Below are 25,416 nucleotides of genomic sequence, written 5' to 3'. Positions count from 1 at the left end.
GGCCAGAGAAAGTTTGTCATGGCTCACTTGCACAGACTAAAACTTTTTAAAAGGGACTAAATCTTGTAGAAGCAGCTTGACAGCACAGTGTTAATTACTATGGTGCCCTTTATTTCATTTCATAGTTGCAAAATACAGCAGCCCACACACTCGTGTCTGAGTTGCGCTTCACCTGCAATTTTTAGGTATGAAAGGTGTGAAGGCAAAGAATGGCTTCCAAATTAGGCTGACATTTTATTTTTGAGATACTCTGGGAGCATCATTCTGCTGCCTGGCCTAGAATGACACATCAGAGGAATCCTTTTCACACTGCTTTCTGCTAAACACGAAACATCATCTCCCTGGGAAAGCTCCAAGGGCTCATGTCTTGTGGTACTATAAAGCTAGGATGGGAAATATACTGAAATATATCTAGAAGGGAAGAAGCCTTCCTTACTTTGTCAAAAAAATAGGCCAGGTTGACAAACATTCTTTTCCATCTCCCTGTTCTTAGCTTTCCCTGCAAAAACTCTATTTTAGAGTACTTTTACTTGCAGAGAGAACTTCTCTATTTCTGTCTTACAAAATATAAATTGAGTAAAAGAAGAAAACAAAAAAAGAACTTCGGGAGGTCAAAAGTAGATCTAAAAGCAAGTTTGGGATCTGGAGGAAGGGAGTACAGGTCATTGTATAGGTGCTTGCCAGTCAAAATGTACATTTGAATTATCCTGCTACTGAAATCAGAGCTGCAAGCAGAGGGGAGTCTGCTGGATGAAATGAATTTCATTAATTAGTATTACTTTTAAAAGCATTTTAAAATCATATTACTCAACTGACTAAAGCAATATTGCACTGAAAACGGTATAAATTACATTTAAATAACATTTAAAATTACATGTTAATAACATAAAAATGTTAATGTAGGATAAATACATAAGCAGAGCAACCATGATGGGAGAATTTTTTCAGTTTAGTAGCTCTTCCTATGTAGTGGCAATACCAGCCACATGTAGTGTTTCTTCTGACTTGACAGTCCAACCAGGGATGTGGTAATGGAGGACCATTCAGATTCCCCTTTATGCAAACTAAAAATAAAAGCTTCAGAACAAAGCCATTCACATGTCCAAATTTTTTCTGTGCAACCTCACATCTACAAGCCCCACTGTTAGTCTGTCTTCTGTCATTTGTGACTGGTTGAGAGTCATAAAGCCAACAATGAATAAATTACAAGCAGAGTCAAACAAGGGCTTTATCTATGTTAACTGAGACTGTGAATCCTGGGAAGATCCATGTGAACAGGATTAGCTTGTCATTATATGGAATTTGTTGACTGTACATTGTCAGTACTTCTATCCAGCTAAAACCTTCACTTTGTAAATAAAATATAAAGAGTATATGAGAAAATGGGTTTTCCCATCCAAACAAAGAAGAAAGAAATGCTAGCTTCACAGCTGTTCAAAACCCAAATGCATAGTTTAAGCCATGCGTGATGTCTATATGTAAATGTTAAAGGATATTAATGCCTGAAAAAATACCACTTCCACCAAACCTTTCAGAAATCACTCAGCTTGTTTCTGCCAACACTACCAAGGTGTTGATGAACTGTAAGAGTTCCTATGGACAGCAGTCAAGCATGGCTTTTTCTAATGTGTACTGTGCCACTTACATGCTCTTTAGGAATGCCAGTTTTAAAAGACCCTGTCAGACAGCTGAGGACATTAAAAGAAGGACATTTTCGCCTCTAACTGACAAACTCGGTGGCAATAATCCTTCAAGTCACACAAAAGAGGTTTGGCACACTTAATCAAACGAAGGGATTAGCACCAAGTCTGGGAACCATGGTTTCAGCATGACTTTCTGCCTTACCAAGGGCAAAATGTGATGACAGATGAGTCTGTGCAAATCATTCAAAAGCAGAGAATATTTTTTGCACCATTATGAGATATTTTTTCTGGTAAAATGTCTGCTTGTGTGTTAAATGGGGGTAAGGAAGCCTCTGTGTATTTTCACTCTTTATCTTCAAGAATAGGCCTTTAAGAAAAAGGGAGACATGGGGCTGCAAAATGCAATAGGATAGTGAAACACTATTGCAGGTGAGCCTGCAAGCTCACGTTGTGTATGGGAGCTGGTCGGGGCATCGGGTGCTTGAATGCTGCAGGAATTGTTGGTAACTAGCTGTCCATCAGTGGAAACTAAAATTGACTTGGATTCTCTCCCGTTTCTTTTCTCCCTCAGATACATTTGGAGGGTAGCCTTGTGGATGGCCCCGGAGCAGGCCAGATGGAACAGGACAGAACCAACCATGTTGACGGCAATAGATTGAGTCCATTTCTAATACCGCAGCCTTCTCACGTGTGCCAGCCAGAGCCTTCTGCGGTGAAGCTACAGAATGGAAGTCCAGCAGCAGAGAGGCCTGGAGTTGAAGTAAACGGAGACCACAAGCCACTATTCATTAAAAGCAACTACGGAGTGTCTCACCCGAAGGGAAGTCCAAACAACCGTGTGAGCCCCGACCTTTTACAAGACAAGAAAGTATATTCCAAATATATGCAAAATGGTGGGATAAAACGCACTTTTAGTGAGCCCTCTCTGTATGGACTTCATGAGAGCAAAAAAGTGAAACAAGACAAGGAGGTAAACGGAGAAAAAGCTGAGCCAGAGGATAACAGTGAAAAACCAAGTGTCTCCAATTCTTACAGTGAGAAGAAACCTGAGAGCTTTACAAGACAAGAAAATGAAGCTTCAGATTTGATACCGTCTACAAGATACAACAGTGGTGGTTCAGAAAACTCTCATGACCTCCTGATTCAGGATGAGCAGGAGCAGGAAAACATTCATTGCCACAACAGGGACATTGTTTTACTACTTAAGAACAAGGCAGTGCCAATGCCTAATGGTGCTACAGTTTCTGCCTCTTCCATGGAAAGCATGCATGGTGAACTCCTGGAGAAAACACTGTCTCAATATTATCCAGAACATGTTTCCATAGCAATGCAGAAGAACACATCTCATATCAATGCCATTACCAGTCAGGCTACTAATGAGTTGTCCTATCAGACAACGCATTCATCCCATACCTCAGGGCAGATCACTTCCCCACAGACCTCAAACTCTGAGCTGCCTCAAGTGCCAGCTGTAGTGGTTACTGAGGTCTACAACACAGAAGACTCCAGTAAACCACCTGTATTGCCAGGAAGCTGTTTGCTTCAGAAACCAGAACTACAGCTACAGCAACAGATTCCAGGCTATGATCCACACCAGTTACCCGTAGGAAGCAGTAACGTTCATGGAAGCATAGGGCAGGTTCCCAACCAAGACCTCTCTCTAAGTTCCAGCAGTAACCTGCAAGCTCAGAGCACTGCTCTGGAAAGGTACTCTGAGCAAGCAGAAAATAATGGTGCTTTCTTTACACAGAACTCAACGTTTCACAAAGATTCCTCCACTCCTCCTGCTCCAGAAATGAACAGTGCACTGTCTGCTGTGGTGCAAGAAGGACACCATTCCTATGACAGCAGATGTGAAACTCTTCCTGGGAAGATAAAGAATGAAGGACAACAGGAGGGACCAATGTCAGAAAGTCCCAGCCTCAGCCAACAACAACTTCACCCTCAGCAGAGACTTCTGCAGCAGGCACAAACATCACAACAAGGTGTCAGTGAAAGCAACCCGCAAGCTGCTGTGGCCTCCTCAATTCAGCAGCGCCCTGAAGAAGTGACGCTGGCGTCAGAACCTCCCCTCCAAAACCTGCATGTGCGCGGAAGTGAGGGTGAGTTGCAACAACACTATCAGCATTTCCCAGGACAGAGAGAACCTGAGACTCCTCCCGACAAAGAAAAGGACCAAGTGAAAGAGCCTGTCCAACAGGCTCAACATTATTCAAAACCAGCCTGGATAGAACTGGTTTCCACGCAGTTCCGCCAGAGAGAGCCTCCCCAAAAGCCCAGTGAAGCATTACTGCGATCAATTCTTCAGTGCCAGCCAAACACAGCCCAAACAGTCTACACAAAACAGTATGCTGGAAGTCCTGATTCATTAAAGGGGCCTTCAGGACAGCCCCGGAGCCAGAAGATAATGCAACAGGAACAACTTCCTTCGCTGTACAAAAGTGAGAGCTCCCAGCTGCAGCCGCATCCCCCAGCTGACCAGCAGCTGCCGTTCCAGAAACACTCACCACAGCCACAGCTCACAAAGGTGGATTCCCTAGTCAAGTCCCAAGTGCAGCAACACCCTCCGCAGCAGCTCCGTTTCCAGGAAAGACCAGAAAAATCACAAGCTGAACAGTCTTTAGGAGCCCCCTTGAAACAGCAGCACTTGAATCCCCAGCCAGGGGAAAATGGACAGTTCTTGCATTCACACATTTTGCAACAGATGCTTCAAAAACAGACACATCGGGTGCAATTGCCATGCAGTCCACAGGTAACCTCAAACCATCAGCAGTCTCTGCAAATGAAAAATAAAGACCTGCCCCGAACTGTATCCCACTCCCAAACCAATGCTGAGCAGCTTCTAGACAGGACATCCTTCAATCAGCTTAAAGTAGAGGAATGTTTCCAAGCTGGGAATAAGTACCTGAAATCAAGTGCATTCCCACTGCCTCACCCTCAGCTAGGCCTAGAGCAGGTGCGTACCATGAACAACAAAGCTCCCCTGTACACTCAGAAGGCAAAGGCTAGTCTCCAGCACCCATGCCCAAACAACATGCACTCAGTTTCCGAGAAGAAAGGAAGCGCCGCCAATATAGAACGCTTTGGAGCCAACAAAATGCAGGACTTGCAACATGTTCAGTATTTTTCAAATGACTTGACCACAAAGCAAGATGTGAATCACTGTTTTCAAGAACAAGAGCAACGGACACAACAAGCCTCAGTTTTACAGCTACCGCCACTCCAGCCATCACAATGCTATGGTGCTAGTCTGAACCAAGACCTTCCGAGCAAACAAGCTCCACAGATTCCTCAGCAGTACTTACCACACAGCCAAACTGCCCCACCCTCCCAAGATCAGAGAGGTTGTCATTTGCAGTCCCAGACTCCTAAGGATTTTCAAAAGCATGCTGCTCTAAGGTGGCACCTCTTGCAAAAACAGGAGCAGCAAGCATACCAGCAGCCCAAAACTGAGATTGGTCCCAGTGCAGCACGCAAGCCTATCAAAACTGAGGCTGGCACAAAGTCTAATGTCTGCATGCGCCCATCAGCTGGACAGCTGGAAAACAAAATGTGGAAAAAAACAATTAAACAAGAGAATCAGCACTTTGGCTGCGAGAACATGCAACAAAAGAGCATCATTGAGACAATGGAACAGCAGCTAAAACAGATACAGGTCAAATCACTGTTTGATCATAAGACTTTTACTCTCAAATCACCCAAACATGTGAAGGTTGAAACAGCAGGCCCTATTACCATTCTGTCAAGAAATACCAGTGCTGCAGATTTTGACACTCAGACTCCAAACTTAGATCAGCAAGCAAACTTGTCTGCTGAGAAAACTCCGACCAAAAGAACAGCTGGAACTGTTCTCAATAATTTTTTAGACTCACCTTCCAAGTTATTGGATACTCCTGTAAAAAATTTATTGGACACACCTGCCAAAACCCAGTATGATTTCCCATCTTGCAGCTGTGTTGGTAAGTGCTGAGATGTACTAAAAACATACTAGTTCACAGGAAGGAAATGAACCTTCAATTTGGGATCATGGGGTTAGTTGGATGTTTTTGTTGCAAGATTTTTTAGAACAGTAATTAGGGAAGACTTACAAAACTAGAATTTTATACACTTATGCCTACTCCACTTACCAACCGAAGGGCATGGGCCCTTTCTTGTTTCATAAAGGAAATACCTATTTGATTTTTCAGTCAGAATGCTTATGGCCTCACATCCATTCTCCTTGAGCAGTAGACACATAATAACAACATACTGATAAAAAGTAGGTCATAACTTTATAACCTAATTTATTTGTCAAGGTTAGAGATAGCATTTATAAACATATCCTGGATCCAAAACTTGAGATCCTTATGCCATTTTTTGCTCTAATAGTGAAATTGCTGAAGTTTCCCTCAGTAAAGCCTAAGCAAAAAAACAGATGTCAGATTATTCCTCACTTGTTGCAAGAGTTTATCCTCCCTTTCATGCACTTTCATGTCTCCTGTAAGGCTAAAGAGATCAGCAGTTCTTAGAGAAGCTACACAAGCAGCACCAAAGAAAGCAGTAAGGGGGACCCTCAGTGTTTCTTCATAGGCATACCCAGTCTCCAAAAGCTGGAAAAATAAACCAGAGGGAAGCAAAGTAGAGTGATAGGCATGGCCCCATAGCCTGAGCTTCCATACAGTACTGACACTGCACACAGCCAGGTCTAACAGGCACTTTCAGACTCTAGTGGATAAACTATTCAGGCTGAGACAAAAGGTTCAGCAACAAAAAGGGGCGGGGGGGGGGGGAAGGAAATAAAAATCCTTGTTATACTTTCAGTTATTTGGATTTTGTACCAACTATAAAAGAGGAAAGTTGAATCAATGCTCCTCCAGAATTGCAAAATGGACCTTGCTTGGGGCTATGTCTCAGAGATGATCCGTGGGAACAAAAATAGGAGATAGTGTATTTCCAAAGCTACCAGGAAGAAAACTAGAAGCCAGTTCCTTGCTGTTCCTTGTTGTTTTATAAGAAACAACCTCTAAAATTTAGGTTTTTTGAAAACATAATTGTTTGTTGGTTGTTTTTTTTTATATAATTTCTCCCATATAGTTGGCACAAGTTTTCTGGGAATCATTTCTATTGCTCTTTCCTATCAATACTTGCCCTTAGGAAGATTAAATTAAGCCATCCCCCCACTGACATGTTCAAGTTTATAGCATGCCTTTGTCATGCTTCCCGAGGCTGTATATCAAAAGCAGCACCGCCTCGTCCGGCTCTTGGAGTTAGCACGGTAGAAAACATAAAGGCAACATTCAGACATCAGGCAGCACAGCTCCACCATCTCCTGTTCCCAAGCAGAGCCTGGCCATTTCTTTCTCACTGCTGGAGCCTGCCTCCTGGTATCAGACCAAACATGTAGCATGTATTGTGGCATGGTCCTACCTACACATAGAAAACTGAGGCCACATTCTTAGTATATAAGCATTTTGACCAAGCCTTGTGCAGGATTTCTTTCAGCAAACTTTGTTTTTTTCATTTCACAGTCTTTCTGTGGGTGGCAGGAATTCACTATGTAACCTTACTGGCCACTTTCTCAAGCTGTAGGTTCCTACGCTGTAACATGTCTGCTGAAAAACAAGTACTGTACAGCTCAGTAACGTCAATATTTACCATTGGTATCCCATTTATCCTCCTTTTTAGATACTGGGAGAGGAGGAAGTGGGAGAAGGAGAAACAATTGTTTGTTGATAACAGGAAAACGCCTTTTGAATTTCAGTGTAGAGCCTGAGACATGAAATGACTGTTTGTGCTGGCAAAGGGCACACAGTCCCTATCACGGCTATTTGCACGATTAGCCATGTGCTTTGCATGTCTTGTACAAATTGCATGGGCATACTTTAGACCTTAGTGTTTGAAAACTTTGACCCCAGACCCATTCAGCAGTATTCCAACAAGCTAGGTGTAAGCTTTGCAATGTGACATTTTACCTTAAAGAATTAAGCTTCAAAGTAATAACCCTTTATTTTGTTTTAAACAGAGCAAATTATTGAAAAAGATGAAGGTCCTTTCTATACCCATCTAGGAGCCGGTCCTAATGTGGCAGCTATTAGAGAAATCATGGAAGAAAGGTAATTAGTGCAAAGGCACAGAGCAGATTAACATTTATCCTTTTGTGGATGTCAGAATTTTTCCAGCTTTTGCACATAAAGAAATAAACAACTGCAAATCAAGTAATTACTTGTAGGCTTAGCTACTCCAGTGTTGCCAACATGACGCACTGTGCTATTCACCAGAGAGTCACAATATTTGACAGGGCTAATAGTCTGCTGGCTGGCACAGGCTGCACACTTTGAGACAGACGCCAGCAAAGCCAAGCCGGAACAAGTATTCACCAGTCTGCCAAGCAGGACGGTTGGCACTGGCTGCAAAAGCAGGCATGGAGCTGGTGGTTCCCTCTGGGCAGGAGAATGCCAGAATGTAGAAGGAGGATGAAGAGCAGAACACCAAACTTCAACATTAGTTCCCCCTCACTGAATTACTAAATATATAGTAATATAAATCCCTAAAGGGCTAAATCTGACTTGGTCACGTCCAGAGGAGTGCTACAAAATTGTTGGATAGGATTTCAGCCCAAGAATCGATAAGCGGTTTTGTGAAAAAACATCCCCCTTCCTTGTAGTATCGCACAAACCCAGTCTTATCTTGATTAAGGACAATCCCTGTTATCATGTTTCATCCCGTGGTGTATTTATTACATCAATGCCAACCAAATCAGGAATTTTTAAAGGCACAGAATAGATACATGATCTGTGCTATTTAAAAACACACGTAAGTGCAAAAACCACCAGCCTTTCTAAGGTATTTAAATTAAAAGCTTTCAGAAAAGTGACTTCTGCCCTGTGAATTCTGCATTACTTGTAGCTTTTGGTGGGCACACAGTAATGACCAGATTTTTAGAGGTATCTGGGAACTCAGTTCCCCCCTGAACAAAGAAGCAAACAAAAAATTTCAGTAAGTCAGAGACAGATGGAAACCTGTACCTTAAAAATTTGGACTCCAGAACTGCAATGAAGCTGCAGCTAATTGCAGAACCAGAAGCAAGTGGGCATTATTGCAGTGCTGTGTCTGAGCTAAGAAGCACCATTTCTTAGCAAAGTCTGTTGGCTTGGCTCATCACTGTACAACCATGGGCCACTTGGAGCCTATTAAACCCTTCAGATTACCTTTAAGTTCTAAAGTCCTTTCTCTTTCTTAGTACTTCCTTCCCTGTGACTCCTGGGCAGGGCTTGCCCCAATAATTGTTTTTAGCTTTGAGAGCAGCTCAGATGCATGTAAGCTACATAAATCAGCTTCTTTCTGTGAAAGGAGAGTGAACACCGACTCTCTGGAGAAGCTCTTTACAATTTGTTATCTCCAGAGCTCCCACTGACTGGTTCATTCTTTAGTATTTACAAATAATAAATAAGAGGAAAGTCATTCCTGTCATAACATCAATTATTAGAGATGAAACTCTTTCATTTTTTTTTACTTTGGAATGTAATTTTTCATCCTTAATATTGACTTCACTTTTTTCTTTTTTTTTTTTTTCCATTTCATTTCATGTTGGCAGAAGGAAATCCTGAGAGATTGTAGATAGCATGCATCTTCTCAGCCAGGTTCAGGAGAGTATAGCGGCTGCCACTTGAACAATGGCTAATTTTCAACTGTTCACATGGTATGAACTGTGTAATTCCCTGACTGAAGAGCTCCAGAACTCTTCAACAGTTAATTTTGTATCCCTGAGTAAAAAAAAAAAAAAAAAAAAAAAAAGCCTTCATTATAAAGATATGTGTGCATTTGGTGACACTAATCACAACTGAAGTGCTTTTCACCTGGCTTCCCTTGAATATGGATTGACTTCTAAGGTATCAGCATTGCTAAACAAACCAGGATTTGGATTTAGACTTATAATTAATATTTTAGTTATACCAGAATTAATTTCTTACAGAATCCACAGTGGATACATACATTTTACCTCTTCCTTCTCCCAGTTCCTACTTCATGCTCAGTGAGTTTTGCTCCAGTTTTAAAGCCAGTCAGCTTTTGCCTGAAAGCAAGCATGACAAACATCAGGCACAAATTCCTTTGTGACAGCTGAAAATATCTGAGACAAAGTCCATTTCATTTCTAGTCTGTAATGTACAACATGTTTCTATAGAGGCATCTGCACAGTTGTCCTGCAATCCAGATGAGAAAACTGATAGAAAATGTTAAGATTTAAAGATGTTTTTTTTAATGTGGTTAATTAAAGAAGCAAATAAATACTAACATGCAAGCCTAAGTAGGAAAAAGTGACCTGGCCTGCAGAACATGTGTACTACAACTAGATTTTATTTGTATAATTTCCTGTGACACTGAAACTTCACAATGAGATCACATCTAAAAATAAGCATTTTTCATTTCCTTGACAGGACAAAACTTTAAATACAAATACTGACCCTTAAATATGTCACCAAGATTTTAGTGCAAAAACAAGAGGGAAAAAAGGTCAGAAGTTCCCAAGGCATCATTAAATGGCTGCATAACAGGAAGGAACTATCTTGACCGCTCTATAGGTAACAGGCAAAGAACAAGGAGACTGTGATTTAGTCCCCACTCTTGGCTATTAAAAAGAAAAAGGTAATGCCAATGAGAGTGGCAGAATTCAAGAAATGGTGATGGAAGTGCAGTTTGCCCAGTCCTCAACATGCAGCTGAGTCTGTAACACTCAGTAATTCACAGCTCAGTCTGTAATGCTGCAGTCACTGCAGTTTCTCTCTTGGCCTCCCCTGAGACCTGAGATGCAAACGGCCTAACAGGTCTGACACTTGTTACTGAGTCAAGATTTGCTTCACTTGGTGTTTGCCACATATTTCCACCTGGTCCATTAGAGGACATGGAAAGCAGATCCCATTTGCTCTGGGTAACAGCATTCCTTGCACATGGAGCTGGATTCTGCCTCGACAGCATAATCACCTTGACTAAATGCTTCAGCAAGAACTGAGCTTGCCCACTTGGGTCACTAAAAGACACACGCAAATGGGATCATTTGAGGGCACCTTGTGATCCTAACTGAAGTATAGAAGTCGGGTAGAAGTAAATAAGTAACAATTTATGAGCAGATGATGAAGTAAATAGATATGATGCAAATTAATAATGATTTAACTGATTCACACTTTATCTAAGCCAGAAACAAGCACAGAAAATCAGTAGAGTGACTATTGCATGCCAGCTGTTCCATGACAACTTAATTATGTACATTTCAGAGAAAAAACTTTCACCCAGAAATAAAAGAAAAATATAAAATTCCTCACCAAAATAATTTTTTTTTTTTTTAAATCCACTTTTCAAAATGTCATCTATAACAAATGCTCTAAAGAAATGGTTAAAAAGTTTGGGAATATTAATGTAATATTGAAAATTTTTACCCATGCATGTGATATGTAAAGACATTTGCCTCTCTTAATATATCAATACACTAGTCTAATAAAATCAGCAAAATAAACCACACTGCACACCTTTCCCTGTAATTCATAGTTTATTTTTTTAAGATAAGACTGGCAAATGTGCTCCATCTTTTCAGTGTTCATGCAGAACCAAATGAATCTGCTTACTGTACATATTTTTATTTGTTTAAGATTTGGACAGAAGGGTAAAGCTATAAGGATTGAGAGAGTTGTCTACACTGGGAAAGAAGGCAAAAGTTCTCAAGGATGTCCAATTGCTAAATGGGTAAGTGATGTACACAAGTTCAGTATGATGGTTTATGTAAGCTGAAAGCAGTGACATGTCCTTCTGTGCGCTGACACCACGAAACTTAAAATAGCTCAATGGCAGCAGTACTACAGGGTGCCTGTAGCCTGCTCCCACCCATCTCTCACTTCATTTACTTGTTGCACGGTGAATAGCGAGACTAAAATTTGGCTTAAAGGTATGAAAACCTAAGAAGAAAGGCACTTTTGCTTAGATTTAAGATTCACAACACCAGACATTTGCATTGCTGTTTAATTTTAGATTACAAGTATGTCCAGTAAGTGCACACTGCAATGTTTTTAAAATAGGGTATTTTAAAATACTCCGAGTTTGAGAGAGGTGTTAGGGCATCCTCTTGTCAAACACTGTTGTACTTTGGCACAAATTACTGAGTGGTTTGGATCGGCTGGGGAAAGACAAGATGAGGAAAAACTGATACATTATTATAATCTTTATGCAAGACAGACCGCACCTTTTTTTTCAGAAATGCTCTTACTGCTTATGCTACTGGAAGGATCCTGTCTTACTTAAAAATTATCTACTGCTTTCCTCTCATCACTGTAATGTCTATATGTAGTAAGAGCGAGTCACAAAACAGTGAGGTTGATTACAAATTTAGCTGCTTAAGTTTGGAAGGGGAGAGAGCTTCCATGTCCAGTTCCTGCCCTAAGAACAGGTGTCCACAATCCAGTTCTGTGCGGGGAGACATCTCACTGCTCACTTCCTTTTGCTCACCAATCAAACTGGGCCACAACCATAACACAGATTCAGGAGAGTATTCCTGCTGAATCAGAGCACAGGGAATACCTTTACAAAGCTGTTTTCCACCACCATGGCTTTCCATGCCATCGGTCAACCTCTTAAGAGTCAGCTTCATTAAACAGAAAGGGTAGCCATGGCCTACATCACAAAGTGCCAGAAACAAAGAGGAAGACAAAAGTAGAAGTAACCTCCACGCACACGCACTAATGCTGAGGTTTCCAATTCTCCTGCTCTACCCATTAAGAAATGCACTGTTTGTGTTGGGGCTCTGGGGTGTGTGTTGCTGTGCATGCAGGTAGTCCGCAGAAGCAGTCAGGAGGAAAAGCTGCTCTGCTTGGTGCGCGAGCGAGCAGGCCACACGTGTGAGACAGCCGTGATCGTGATTCTCATCCTGGTCTGGGAGGGAATCCCAACAAGCCTGGCTGACAAGCTCTACTCCGAACTCACCGACACCCTGAGGAAGTACGGCACGCTCACGAACCGGCGGTGCGCCCTAAACGAAGAGTAAGTGGAGCAAAGGGGGTGCTCACCAAACTTGCAGCCCCATCGTCAGCCCCGGACCCAGCACCTCTGCTCATGCTGTTACCCTGAAACATGTATAACCTTCTCAGCTATTTCAGGTGGTTTGGAAGCCCACAAACCTTGTAAGGAAAGCAAAATAAACATTGCTATAAATAGGAAAAAACATCTTCCCAGAGTTGTGAAGCATCTCAGCAGGGGCCAGGATAGCAGATACTTCAACCCTGAAATAAAAGCTAGATGCATTGAATCATACTGTAAGCCTAGAGAAGCCAGCCTCAGTCTAAGCAAATTGCATTGTATCATTTTCCCATGCCTTTCTGAGAGAGAAGAACATTTAGACCAAAATTACCATAGCTGTCACTGTGTGTTACTTTGACTTCATGGGTAGAGTCATATTTCAAAAATTATTGCTCAGCCCCTGCCAGAGGGCTCCCACATTCTTGCAGTGCTGTCAGCATAAGCCCCTCAGGTGCCATGAATATCAGTACCTAACAAGGCACCACACAAACATATCCTCTTCCAAGCAAAGCCGAGTTTCTCACAGAAGTGTACAAACCCCATAGACCCTGCTTTGTAACCATGAAATTATTCACTATGATAAATTTTTCTGCTATAGTGTGTAAACCTCCCTTTTCCATTTCTTCATTTTTTACTGATGGAAGATGATCTGTACCCCTGATTCCCCGCAGAGCTGGCAGAACGCCGATGCCCACTGCGGGAATGCTCCAGGGTGACCTGTCTGCTGCTAACAGCTGTATTCTCTTCTAGACGGACTTGTGCATGTCAAGGGCTGGACCCTGAAACTTGTGGTGCTTCATTTTCCTTTGGTTGCTCCTGGAGCATGTACTACAATGGTTGTAAGTTTGCCAGAAGCAAGATTCCAAGAAAGTTTAAGCTGATGGGGGACGACCCAAAAGAGGTTGGTGTCTATTTCCAAAATGAGCCTCATTTGCAAGGAAATGTTTTCTGTCACTCTGTAAATAGAGATACAGTACAAGAGAGCAGGGGCCAGAGGCCTCCCTGGATGGTGTACAAGTAGGACAATTAAATAACTGCCAGTCAAAACCAATTGATTTCAGTCACTGAGCCAGCTGAATTGACTGTCCAAATTCTGACAGCTGGTAAAAGCCCTGAGACTTGAAACTATGTTTGCAGGCTTTCACAGTTAGAGGAGAGGGCACGGCCTGAATAATTCTGGCTGTATTAGGCCTGCAATTGGGCGTTCCCCAGTGGCACCGTGGAAGGTTTACCAGCTAATGGCACATAACACTGCCACTGGGAACCAGAGCAGACTGGTTCAATGGAGACAAACATGATGAAACTCTGAGAGGACAATAGGAAGAAGAAGATGGGAAGACTCATTCCACATACAGTCCTGCCCTATTGAATGTTTCCAGACTGGACTCTGTGTTACAGCAAACTGGCAGATGTTTAAAATGAGTCAGAGTAACAAACATTGACCTTAGCCTGGACACAATATACCTCTAAACTTATGACTGCAGCAACTCCTGGACACCTCCAGCGATTCATGTGAAGCTCCAGTGGCCCAGTCTGGTTTCTGGAAAACACATGCAAATTTAGTCAGCCCAAATAGGAGTCTCACCACTAAAAACTAGAAGTTATGTTAACAAATGGTAACCTACAGGCCATACAAAAGCTCAAATTCCTGCAGCAGCCACAAGGTCACAGCAAGATATTTTTTGACAATTTCATAATGTCATTTTAGACTCACAAACTGGGATATAGTCCCATGGTAGGAACTACAAACCAAACACGTGCCTCTCTGAAACCTGTTTTTTCACAGTTCTTCACACCCTCCTAAAATACAAACACTCCTAAAAACAAGTATATCACTCCAGTATGCCACTGTTCTTTATGCACTTGAAATTAAAAATAAGGGCCTCGCAATGTGAGGGTTTGAATTTGGGATTCTCATCCTGAGAGGACAGGGAAAAACTCTGGAGTATGTTATTAGATTTCTTTATTTTTAAAGAGTCTTTTATTTTGAAAGTGTACATCTTATAGAAAAAAAGAAATGTGGTAATTCCTACCTCCATATCAACAATTACTAGATGCATCCATGATTCTTCATTGCTTAAGAACTGGGAAGGTTTTGAAGGCTGAAATATTACAATATTTTTAAATTGCTGCACATACAGATATTTCAGGGTTTCAAAGTGCTGTCATTGCAATGTGCAAAACTCTTAAATTAGCTGGATTTACTTGATGGACCGTTCTGATGTTATATCTCTCAAGCTTTCTGAAGGATATTATTTTTCCCAAAACTCCAATAGGGAAAATAATGAGGATTACCACAGTTAGATCTAAAACACCTTCATGATGAAGAATGTGATTCTTCTTAATACAGAACAAATTATGATTACAGTATACGATATCCTCTTGCAAAGATCCTACTACTCTGCTTTAATTGCTTCATTCCTTTAAGGGCTGTGGAACAATAAAATTAAAAGGAGATTCACAACAGTTACTGTCTAATCAAGAATGATAATGGTCTAGGCCTTTGCACAAGCATCAGTGTAAACATAATTGTGTAAAGAGCCTAACTGCTTAGATCCCAGGCATACAGTATGGAAATGTCATTGAATTCTATTTCATCTCCTAACAGGAAGAAAAACTAGAATCCAATTTGCAGAATCTGTCAACCCTGATGGCACCCACCTACAAGAAGCTTGCACCTGATGCATATAACAACCAGGTATGATAGGGGAAAAAAGGAAACGGAGAAGTCATGGAAATAACCTGATTTTTACCACACTTCCTAGTGCTTCAGCCTTGCAACAAACCATTATGTATATTTTGTGCCAGCATTTCTTTGTCATGAGGGAAAAGACAAATGGAAATGAACAATTCCACTTAAAATGCCTTCACAAGTAAAACTAGCAGAATTCGGTCCACTAAATAGAACTAATCATTTTGCTACATCAACACAGTAAAATTACTTCAGTCTTCAGCTCTAACACACAAATTTTTGGATTTAGCAGGAGTTACCACCTAAACTAGCAAAACTGCCATGAACATGGTGTGAGATTGGCAACAGCGCCAGAAGGCAGCGTATCATACTGCACTCCAGTCCTGAAGCCACAGTTTAACTTCTGCTCTCTCAAGCAGCAGATGAATTTAGTTTTCACCAAAATAGCCATGATAAACATGCTTTTTAAGGGAAGTTTTATATTTGAACACACTGAGCCCTGTGTACGCACACAAGTGCCTGTACCAGCCTTGTTGCGTGAGGGGATTGTGCACGCGTATTTTCTGTGTATCAGCTGTTTGCAGACACAAGCACATTCAGAGCCTTGATGATGTTACCAGTGTGGCTGTGTCTCATCTACATTTCATTACCAAATGCCTTTCAGATAGTTACATCAAAATTTGACAACATACCACTTGCAAACATAAAACTGCTAGCCTTCGTTTTCATTGCTCGTGTTCCCTACTATTATGAACATTCACAGAATTTACAGTTTCCAAACTATCAACATCTACTGCAACCTGTGACATCATCTTGCTTCCCTGTTGACAGCATTATGCAACCAGCACAAGACAGATTTTCAACTGTAACAGAAACAGTAAATGAACATAGAACTGTCCATTATTATCTACTGTAAAATTCACTCCTTTACTGCATATTTAGTAGCAGTTAGACAGGGTAAGCAGATTCAGTACAGACTTACCCAGCTTTACTTACCTGATCAGATAATATTTGAAGACTCACTATGGAGAAAACTATGGCTGTGTGCCCACTAGCTGTGGTTATCTGTCCAAATATCTGAGAGACATTCTGCAAGAGAAAAAAGGAAGAGGAAGAAGAAAAAATGAAGGGGTGGTGAACAATAAAATGGTTCTTTGCTTGGGCTGCTTTTCTTTTCCCAGAAAAATTCACAAAAGAACTTTTGTCCAAGTAAGCTGTGGTCCTCCCCAGCATTTGTTGAAAATACATGTTTTTACAAGCTTCAATTTTTACCTTATGTAATAAGGCATGTATATAGTTTGGCCTATTTCAGAAGATTCCCATAGACCTTGTATTTTTGGGGAAACCGTCATCCAGCTATGGTCAGTGGTTTTAAAGAGAGATTATCAAGTTTTAATTTGTATGATATTGTAAAAGGTTCTAAAAATGAAAAGCTCTAAAACCAATCACTCTTCAAATTCTGAAATTTCAAATTCTGGGATATATTCTAATCCAAATCTGGACCGCTTCTGGATTAAAGGGTCTGCTTTCCCAACTGGACCCAACAGAACATCTCAGAGAGCAGTTGCACCAGTATAGTATAATCAGACAATTATAGTCTGGCTAACATTTCAGACCACTCACTTTTAATTCCAAAGAAGTTTACACATTTCAAGTTTTGCTCTGCTTTTATTTTCAAATTCCAGGGAAGTAAATAATTCAAATTTAAAAATTAAATGTGTGTGAGCAAACGATGTATTTTTAGTGATGTTGAATCAAGACTTGGCAAAACTTCTAATTTAACCTTAACTTAAAATGGATCCACTAAGTTCCACTAAGTGTAGATGTTTTGTGTATTCACTTGAAAGATTCAGGAATTTCAGCAAAGCATTTTACAAATGTGGTTTCATTTTTTTAATTTTCTAAATAAAATATGAAACCATCATTTTTCTAAGGCTTGATCTTCCATCAAAAAATCCTTTCTTTTTATGTTAGATTTATTGTTGCATTATGAATTCTTTATAAATCTCCTTAATAATGAGTGCATGGGTACAAAATACTGTCTGGACTGAATTCTCTCTCTTTTTAGTCAGGGGTTAGAGCTGTACTTAAGCTAATGAAATACATGTTTAGCATGCCAAAATATTACAATTCAAAAAGCAAATTATTATTCTTCATGAAGTAATTCTGAAGTCAGTTTTCTACAGCCATTTTCTCTTAATAGCTTGGTATACTTCCAGTCTACACTCATATCACTCTCACAGTGCCAGTCACGGAAACTTTGTTCTGCATTTGTCATGTAAAAACACCAACCACTGGCAGAAAATCAAAAGTAATACATGAGGAAAAGTATTATTGGCTAATTTCACAATCATGCCAGAGAAGGTAATAGGGAACAAAGCAGTGAGGAATAAAGCATGGATACGAAATTGCCATCAAATTATTCATTTGATGTGCCTTCAAGATCTGTTTGTTGTCACGTCCAAGACGTTAGGGAGACCTGCACGTTGTCACCGTGGAGCATTCATTGCTAGTTGGGTGCTAATACTGGGGCATCCAGCTCGGCTGCAGTGAAACCTGTCCTGTCTCTCCAGATCGAGTACGAACACAGAGCACCTGAGTGTCGCCTGGGTTTAAAAGAAGGTCGCCCATTCTCAGGGGTCACTGCCTGCCTGGACTTCTGTGCTCATGCTCACAGAGACTTGCACAACATGCAGAACGGGAGCACACTGGTAAGTCTGTGACGTGTAACAGCCTCCTTACTCCAGCACTCACCTCGTGTCTTCAATACGTTATCTCCCGCCTGTTTAAATTTACGCCTGCCTAATGCAGATTGCTAAAAAACCCAGAAACATTAAGCAGTAACTGAGCTAGCTTATTATCCCCTACACAATTTTTCTTTCAACTGAGATAGTGTATTAAAGAAAGGTTTAATACAGAACTGGTGAAAGAGGAACTGTGAAGACAATGGAAAGAAGATCCCAACAGGGCTGAAATGCCTGTTTCTGTGTTGCTGGCACAAAATGGTTTATATTTGTCCCCTTGAAATACTTCTTTTCTAACAACTTTGGATTATATCTTCTAATAAAGTGGAAACAAACAATTTCTTTCCAAGAGGGTTTTGAAAGTTTTGAATTTTATTCCTGCTTGGGATGAGCAGAAAGTCTGCAAGACTTGCCATCCTTTGCATTGTACATGCACTCTTTACTCTCTTCAGTTCTGAGTTGTAGCATGTAGAGCAAAGGTTGTAGAAGATACTAGAAAAACAAGCTGGTTTTCAATGTATACTGGATTATTTCTGTTCCTTGCCTGCTATCTCTGTGACAATACAGTTGGGGCAAATAAGAGAAAGAATACTCTTCAGTTTTGAATAATCATCATAGTTGTAGTTTGAAGCAACTACCTAGATTCACAGTGCAGCTCTTATTACAATCAAATAGAGCATCTGCCTCTTTAATTCCAACTAATTTTTTCCTGTTTCCAGGGTCTGACTTAATTGTCAAGTTAATCACCACCAATACAATATACATTTCCAGCTGAGCTTTCCTCCTAAAACCAGCTGATGTAATGATTTTGCTGCAGAATATGTCCATCAGCATCTTATTCCACCAAGATCCACCCAACACCTGTTTTAGCTGGAACTAACACAATGAGCTTGCTGCATGACACAACAGTAACTTTCTTAAATCTTATTATTAACATTACAGTAGTTGGCTCCTTCACAAAGTCTTGGAAGCTACCACTGACTGGGAATGAAATACAATACAATGTTATATTGCACACTATCTCTAATAGGTAGCTACGTCATGTATTGTAGTGAAAAAATCTTCAGGTGAGTACAAAGTCCCAGGTCCCACTGCTTTAGCTCTCTGGCCACAGCACAGTGGATCACAGTTTATTTCACATTAGGGCAGTCCCTAACTATAATGTCCATTTCAGCACAAGTAAAAGAAATAGATACATATACCTTCTGTTTCTCTTAACACCATCCAACAGAGTAATGGAAGGAATGAAACTGCAGGCTTGTGATATGCATAAATTGCACAGAAACTTGTAGTTTACAAATAACTTGCCAGATGCCGATGCTGACAGTGGCAGGGCAAGGCAAAATGCAGAGACAGTGTTTCAGATCTCTAATACACCCTTCCTACAGGTTTGCACACTAACTAGAGAAGACAATCGTGAAATTGGCCAAACACCAGAAGATGAGCAGCTCCACGTGCTCCCGTTATACAAAGTCTCTGATGTGGATGAGTTTGGAAGTGCTGAAGGCCAGGAGGAGAAGAAGAGGAACGGCAGCATCCAGGTCCTTACCTCCTTTCGCCGAAAAGTAAGGATGTTAGCAGAGCCCGTTAAGACCTGTCGGCAAAGGAAGCTGGAAGCAAAGAAAGCAGCTGCAGAAAAGCTTTCCTCCTTGGAGAATGGGTCTAGCAAAGCTGAGAGAGAGAAGTCTGCTGCAGTACGCAACAAGCAAGGCAACTCTGAAGTGGGAGGTCATGCAAAGCAGCTAGCAGGTAAACACGTGAATATGGTCAGGATCTTTATCAACAGCGGTAAGCTTCCTAGAAACCAGGGCCATTTGTAATCAATCTCAAGAAAACCATTATTCAGCCCAAGAACGTATTGAAGTAAAAAGGCAAGAGAATTCTTGAAAGTGAATATCAATAATGTATATTTATAAATACTAGAGTACTGAATTTGGTGCAACTCCGGAGAAGAAAAAAAAAAAAAAAGAAAAGTTGCAATGAAAAATCCTTTACTGTTGGATAGTTAACACCTGTAGAAATCTGGAAGCAAACTCTGCTTGTCATCCAGTGTATTGTAAAGTATCTTTAAAAGACTAGTAGTGCTAGAAGCCGTGAAGAGAAGTGTGTGATGCTGCTGCCAAAGAAAGAATGACCTACACATCACTCAATGTCTGCCACTGTAATGGAGAACCTCCTAATTTGAGGGGATTCAAGCGTAACCTCTTTACCAGTATTTATACTCTGCCTCAAGACCAAAAGCAAAACAGGTTTTCCGTAGTGGAGTAAGAGTTTAAAAATCCACTCAACGATCCCTGGCAGTTTTCATCAGTAGATTTGAGAGTCCTGAGCAAAGGGGTTCATCAGGACTAATTTATTGTTACAGCAGTTTTCTCAGAGAGGAAAAAAGCAATACATCCAAGGCCACCCAGAAGGTCACTGAAATACCTATGAATAGAAGTCAGCTGTCCCATGACCCAGGATAGGGTTGTGACCATTAAACAATGGCATTGCACTTTAATGAATTATATTTTTGCTCTTACAACTTCAGTTAATCTCACCTATTACTGCACTGTTCTGTCTATCAGTGAATGTTGCTTTTTTACATAAAGCTAGGGACATATTTTGAAGACAGTTCTATTCATATAGATGAGAAGAATTAGATATTCTTGGGGAAAATGAAGTAATTTTGTGCACAGCTGTTTGGGAGCACTTTGATGCCCCCTTTCATGGACTTAAAAGATGATTCAACTCTTTGGATTTTGTGCATGTGACTCTGAACAGATTGCACTGTCCTCTTTTCCCCGTTGCCACTAACATCTGATCTCACTGGATATTTGCCAAAAAAGAAGAGTAGACTTAGTATTTATTCGGCTTTTTAATTAAAGGATTGTGTTTGAGGTCTGAGAAAGGGAGTCTCTGTTAATGCATCATATGATATACTTTTCTTAGATATTTCATAGATACATGTCATGAAAAGTCTTATAAAGTATGTTATTTGTTGGGTTGTTGTTTGGGTTTTTGGTGGGGTTTTTTTCCTAAAGCTGTTTGTTGTGTGGTTGTTTGTTTTTTCCTTTTCACATCTACAGATCTTTTACGTCTTTCAGGACCAGCCACACAACAACAGCAGCAGCAGCAGCATCAACATCCACAGCGCACTCTCCCTAACAACTCTCAGTCAAATCCTATTAATTCTTACTCGGGTTCAGGTTCTGCAAATCTCTATGTAAGGTTGCCTAATCCAGCCAATGCTTATCCAAACTCATCATACACTTCAGATCCCTACAGAGGGTCCAGTCCCATGAACCTCTATACAACCTCATCACAGCCTGTGGGGTCTTATTTGAATTCTTCCAGTCCCATGAACCCTTATTCGGGATCATTAAGTCAAAATAACCAATATCCACCCTACCAATGCAATGGAAACATACCTATGGACAACTGCCCCTCTTACTTGGGCTCCTACCCTTCCCAGCATCAGCACATGGACTTCTATAGTTGCCAGAGCCAAGACTATATGTCTAAACTAAGTCTACCACCCATTCAAACATTATACCAGCACAGGTTTGGGAATAACCAGAGTTTTGGTCCCAAGTACTTGAATTATGGAAACCAAAATATGGAGGTAGACTCCTTCAGTAATTGCTCCATTAGACCTAATGTACACCACGTAGGGTCTTTTTCCTCTTACTCCACCCATGAGGCCAATGGTCATTTTATGGAGGTTGCCTCAAGGTTAAAATCTAATCTGAGTAACCCGAGCATGGATTATGCCTCCACGAGTAAAACAAGTGAACATCATCACGTGCAACCCCCTCCTCATTTACCACACGACTACCATTCTGCTCCAAGTATGTTTAGTAGTCCTCCTAATTCACTGCACCTCCAAAATAAGGATAATGAAATTATTTCACATGCAGTTAATGGTTTGTCTAACATGCTTCCAGGTCAAAACCATGACAGGACTACTCCCCAGGGTGGTTTAGATAAAACTGATGTGCTGAATCCAGAAAAAACAGAGGATCCCGATGAAGTCTGGTCAGATAGTGAGCAGAACTTTCTGGATCCAGAAATTGGAGGAGTGGCAGTTGCTCCATCTCATGGGTCAATTCTCATAGAGTGTGCAAAACGTGAGCTCCACGCAACAACTCCCTTAAAAAACCCCAACAGGAACCATCCCACCAGAATATCCCTTGTCTTTTACCAGCACAAGAGCATGAATGAGCCAAAACACGGTCTGGCTCTGTGGGAGGCAAAGATGGCTGAGAAGGCAAGAGAGAAGGAAGAGGAATGTGAGAAGTACGGTCCAGACTATGTGCCTCAGAAATCTTACGGCAAAAAAGCGAAGCGGGAGCCTGCGGAGCCACACGAACCCTCTGAGCCAACGTACGTGCGCTTCATCAAGTCTCTTGCACAAAGGACACTGTCGGTCACCACAGACTCCACAGTAACTACATCTCCATATGCCTTTACACGGGTTACAGGGCCTTACAACCGATATATCTGACTTCACACCTTTGCTGGTTACCTCATTCGAAAAAATACCTTGTCAGTAGGGTAGTAGTTCTTTAGGTTTTGGGGAGGGCAAGGGTGGAGAAGAAAACAGTGTTTTTATGGAACTCATCGGTGGAAAAAGCCTCACCACACCAGCAAAAAGAGGTAATCTCACTAGCGCACTTATTTTCCACTGATTTTTAAGTGGTCACAGATGGCACGTAGGAAACAAGACCAAAGCATCCTATGCAAAAAACAAAAACAAAAAAACAAACAACAAAAAAGTGTTTCACAATTTACATTTGAAAACACTGGCTCCATTACTGAAAGAGAAAATCTGCAAATGGATTTTTTTTTCTTACAGTTTTGCACATCTGTGGCCACTTTTAATGTCATCAAGTTTGCGTAGTCATGAAACAGGAGCAAAAAAAAAACCCTAAAAAAAAATACTGTAGTATTACAACTGCAGGAATCTTAAAATAACATCTGGTGCTGAATCTATGATGTACTGAAATACTGGAATTATGGCTTTTTAACATGCAGTTTTTACTGTAATCTTATTAGTCTTTTGATTTTATTTAACAAAGTAGATAAGTATAAAACATAACTAATAGACAGCAAAACACTGAATTTGTTCGAATATTCTAAAACCATGGTGCTATCTAAGAGAATGGTGTCTTTATTTTATCAGTCAAACAGTTAATGCCTTTTAACAAAATGTCAATGATGTAGTCAAATGTTCTTCAGCAACAGGGAGGACCTTTTCATTCATGTATGTATTGAATTTACCTGGTGTTAAAATAAGCTTACTTTTTAACATATGGGAATTACAAAGACCTCTGGATTTTGCTCATCCAGTCAAGTCCTAGAAAAGGACAATAAAATATAGAGAGAGATATTTTTTTTTAAATAGTGTTTCAAAAGCACTTTGTCTACCTAAGCTTGGCAACTTGAACAATGCTAAGGTACTAAGACATTAAAAAAAAAAAAAAGAGTTTACTTTGATTTTAAAATGCAAAGATAATTTTTTTAAACTAAAAAAAGCTTTTAAATACTTTTGGTTTAGCCATGCATCTGCTAGTGGGCTACATATCCATTTTTAATACAGTCAGTTATGATAAAAATGGGGCTTACTGGATATAAGGGAATACTTTAGTACACAAAACACATCTTTTTCTGGTGCTCATCTCACACAGCTATACTGTAAACTGTTTTCTACAATTATTATGACAAGTTCATTGCTCAAATATGTACAGTTTTAAGGAAAGAATTTTATATTAACCACAGGTAATAATTAGCAGCATGCGACAAACTACAACTAGTTAGCTTGGGCTTCTGCTGTTTTTAGAGATCTGTACGCTCCCCAAATATCGAATGGCAGATTGCTTTTGTGTTGATAATTATGTACATTGTGGTGCAAGTCATTTCTCGGTGCAAGTGTCCTCTTTTCCAGGAAGATTGAGCAGACCGATGCCTACACAAGATGAATGAAACAGGGTTAGTTCTGCGTGATTCCGTTGATTAAATAGAAAAAAAAAATAGGCAGCTGGCTTGCTGTGGTGGTTTTAAATCATTAATTTCTATTAAAAAAAAAAAGCAGGAGAGTTGTATAGTAAATTAAATTGTAAACAAAACTTTTTTTAACGCAATGCTTTAGTATTTTAGTACTGTAAAAATATTAAATCTATATATATTTGGGTTTTGAGCTGAATTCACATCATGGTGCTACTCAGCCTGCTACAAATATATCATAATGTGAGCTAAAAATACATTAAAAGGTTTGAGTGATGTTCCTACTTGTCATATACCTCAACACTAGTTTGGCAATAGGATATTGAACTGAGTGTGAAAGTTTATATATTGTATACCATCTTTTTCCCCCAATAGCCTTTGAAAAAACAAACAAACAAAAAACTAAACAAAAAAAACTCTCAATACTTGACATTTTAGCAAGTATAACTTGAATTTCAACTGTTTTTTTTTTTTTACTTTTTTTTTGGTTCTAAAAATTCAGGGATATTTCAGCTCATGTTCTCCTATGCCAATGTGTCACCTGTGTGTATGTAAAGTTGTTGTAGGTTAAATATATTATTCTTGGGTTTTTTGTTTTGTTTTGTTCTTTTTTTCAGGGATTTAATGTTTTTCTTTTGAATCCCTTCTCTTATTTTTCCTGTACATGTATTGTGTAACTAAAACTAATTTTGTAAATTCGTTAGCTCTTTTTATTGTAATGGAAGTGTTTAAGAGATTTAGAATGTTTTGACTGTTTCAAATGAATAAACAAAAAGAAAGTAGAATGCACTGAGCTGATTAAAGGGAAAAATGTAAGGCAGGGGTTTGGCAAGTGACTGTTTGCTAGAGTTGTTCAAGTCACTCTCTAAACAAGGCTTCTTGGATACTGTAATAAATAAAATAAAATATAAAAAGGTACAGTCTGTACAAGGGCTTCCCTAAACATGCAAACCTCCATGTCCCAGATATATCTTGTGCAATATACTGTAAGATAAAGTTTGGTCGAAAGAAATTCTAACTAAAAGAATCACAACCTGACTCAAGTAAATCAAAGGAGGCCTTTGGGTTTAACGGTCAAATATTTATTATGGCAATTTTGGTTTTTAATTCTCACTCTGTGACTCTACCCACTGCATTGAAACAAAAGTTTCGCCTTTTTTTTTTTTTAAAAATAACAATGATTATATGTCAGATTAATTAAATCATTATATATCTTCATCTTTTGGTGATTTCTTTTAAAGTCCTGTATACGTCACATAATCCATAGCAGATGTTTGGTTAATATGCCGTGCACCGTCATTTGCCAAACTGCTGG

At 40.1% G+C, this 25,416-nt stretch overlaps 1 protein-coding gene across 4 annotated transcripts in view; it reads left to right on the top strand.

Annotated features, from left to right (window-relative positions):
* The window catches only part of TET2 (tet methylcytosine dioxygenase 2), a 70,925-nt gene extending 45,660 nt beyond the window's left edge, over positions 1-25,265 (top strand). Inside the window, exons 2-10 of one of the 4 annotated variants that reach the window (XM_032686593.1) lie at positions 2,215-5,602; positions 7,645-7,735; positions 11,264-11,357; positions 12,436-12,644; positions 13,431-13,581; positions 15,289-15,378; positions 17,946-18,083; positions 19,505-19,865; positions 21,185-25,265. In XM_032686593.1, coding sequence (XP_032542484.1) covers positions 2,215-5,602; positions 7,645-7,735; positions 11,264-11,357; positions 12,436-12,644; positions 13,431-13,581; positions 15,289-15,378; positions 17,946-18,083; positions 19,505-19,865; positions 21,185-22,602 — 5,940 coding nt within the window. In that variant the 3' untranslated portion in view covers positions 22,603-25,265. The remainder of the gene's footprint in view (positions 1-2,214; positions 5,603-7,644; positions 7,736-11,263; positions 11,358-12,435; positions 12,645-13,430; positions 13,582-15,288; positions 15,379-17,945; positions 18,084-19,504; positions 19,866-21,184) is intronic. The other 3 variants (XM_032686596.1, XM_032686595.1, XM_032686597.1) reach the window with 3 other exon arrangements.
* The last annotated feature ends 151 nt before the right edge of the window (positions 25,266-25,416 follow it).

The sequence above is a fragment of the Chiroxiphia lanceolata genome, chromosome 4, assembly GCF_009829145.1.
Source record: "Chiroxiphia lanceolata isolate bChiLan1 chromosome 4, bChiLan1.pri, whole genome shotgun sequence".
In the NCBI taxonomy this organism is placed as follows: Eukaryota; Metazoa; Chordata; class Aves; order Passeriformes; family Pipridae; genus Chiroxiphia; species Chiroxiphia lanceolata.
This window is presented reverse-complemented; position numbering and strand designations above follow the sequence as displayed.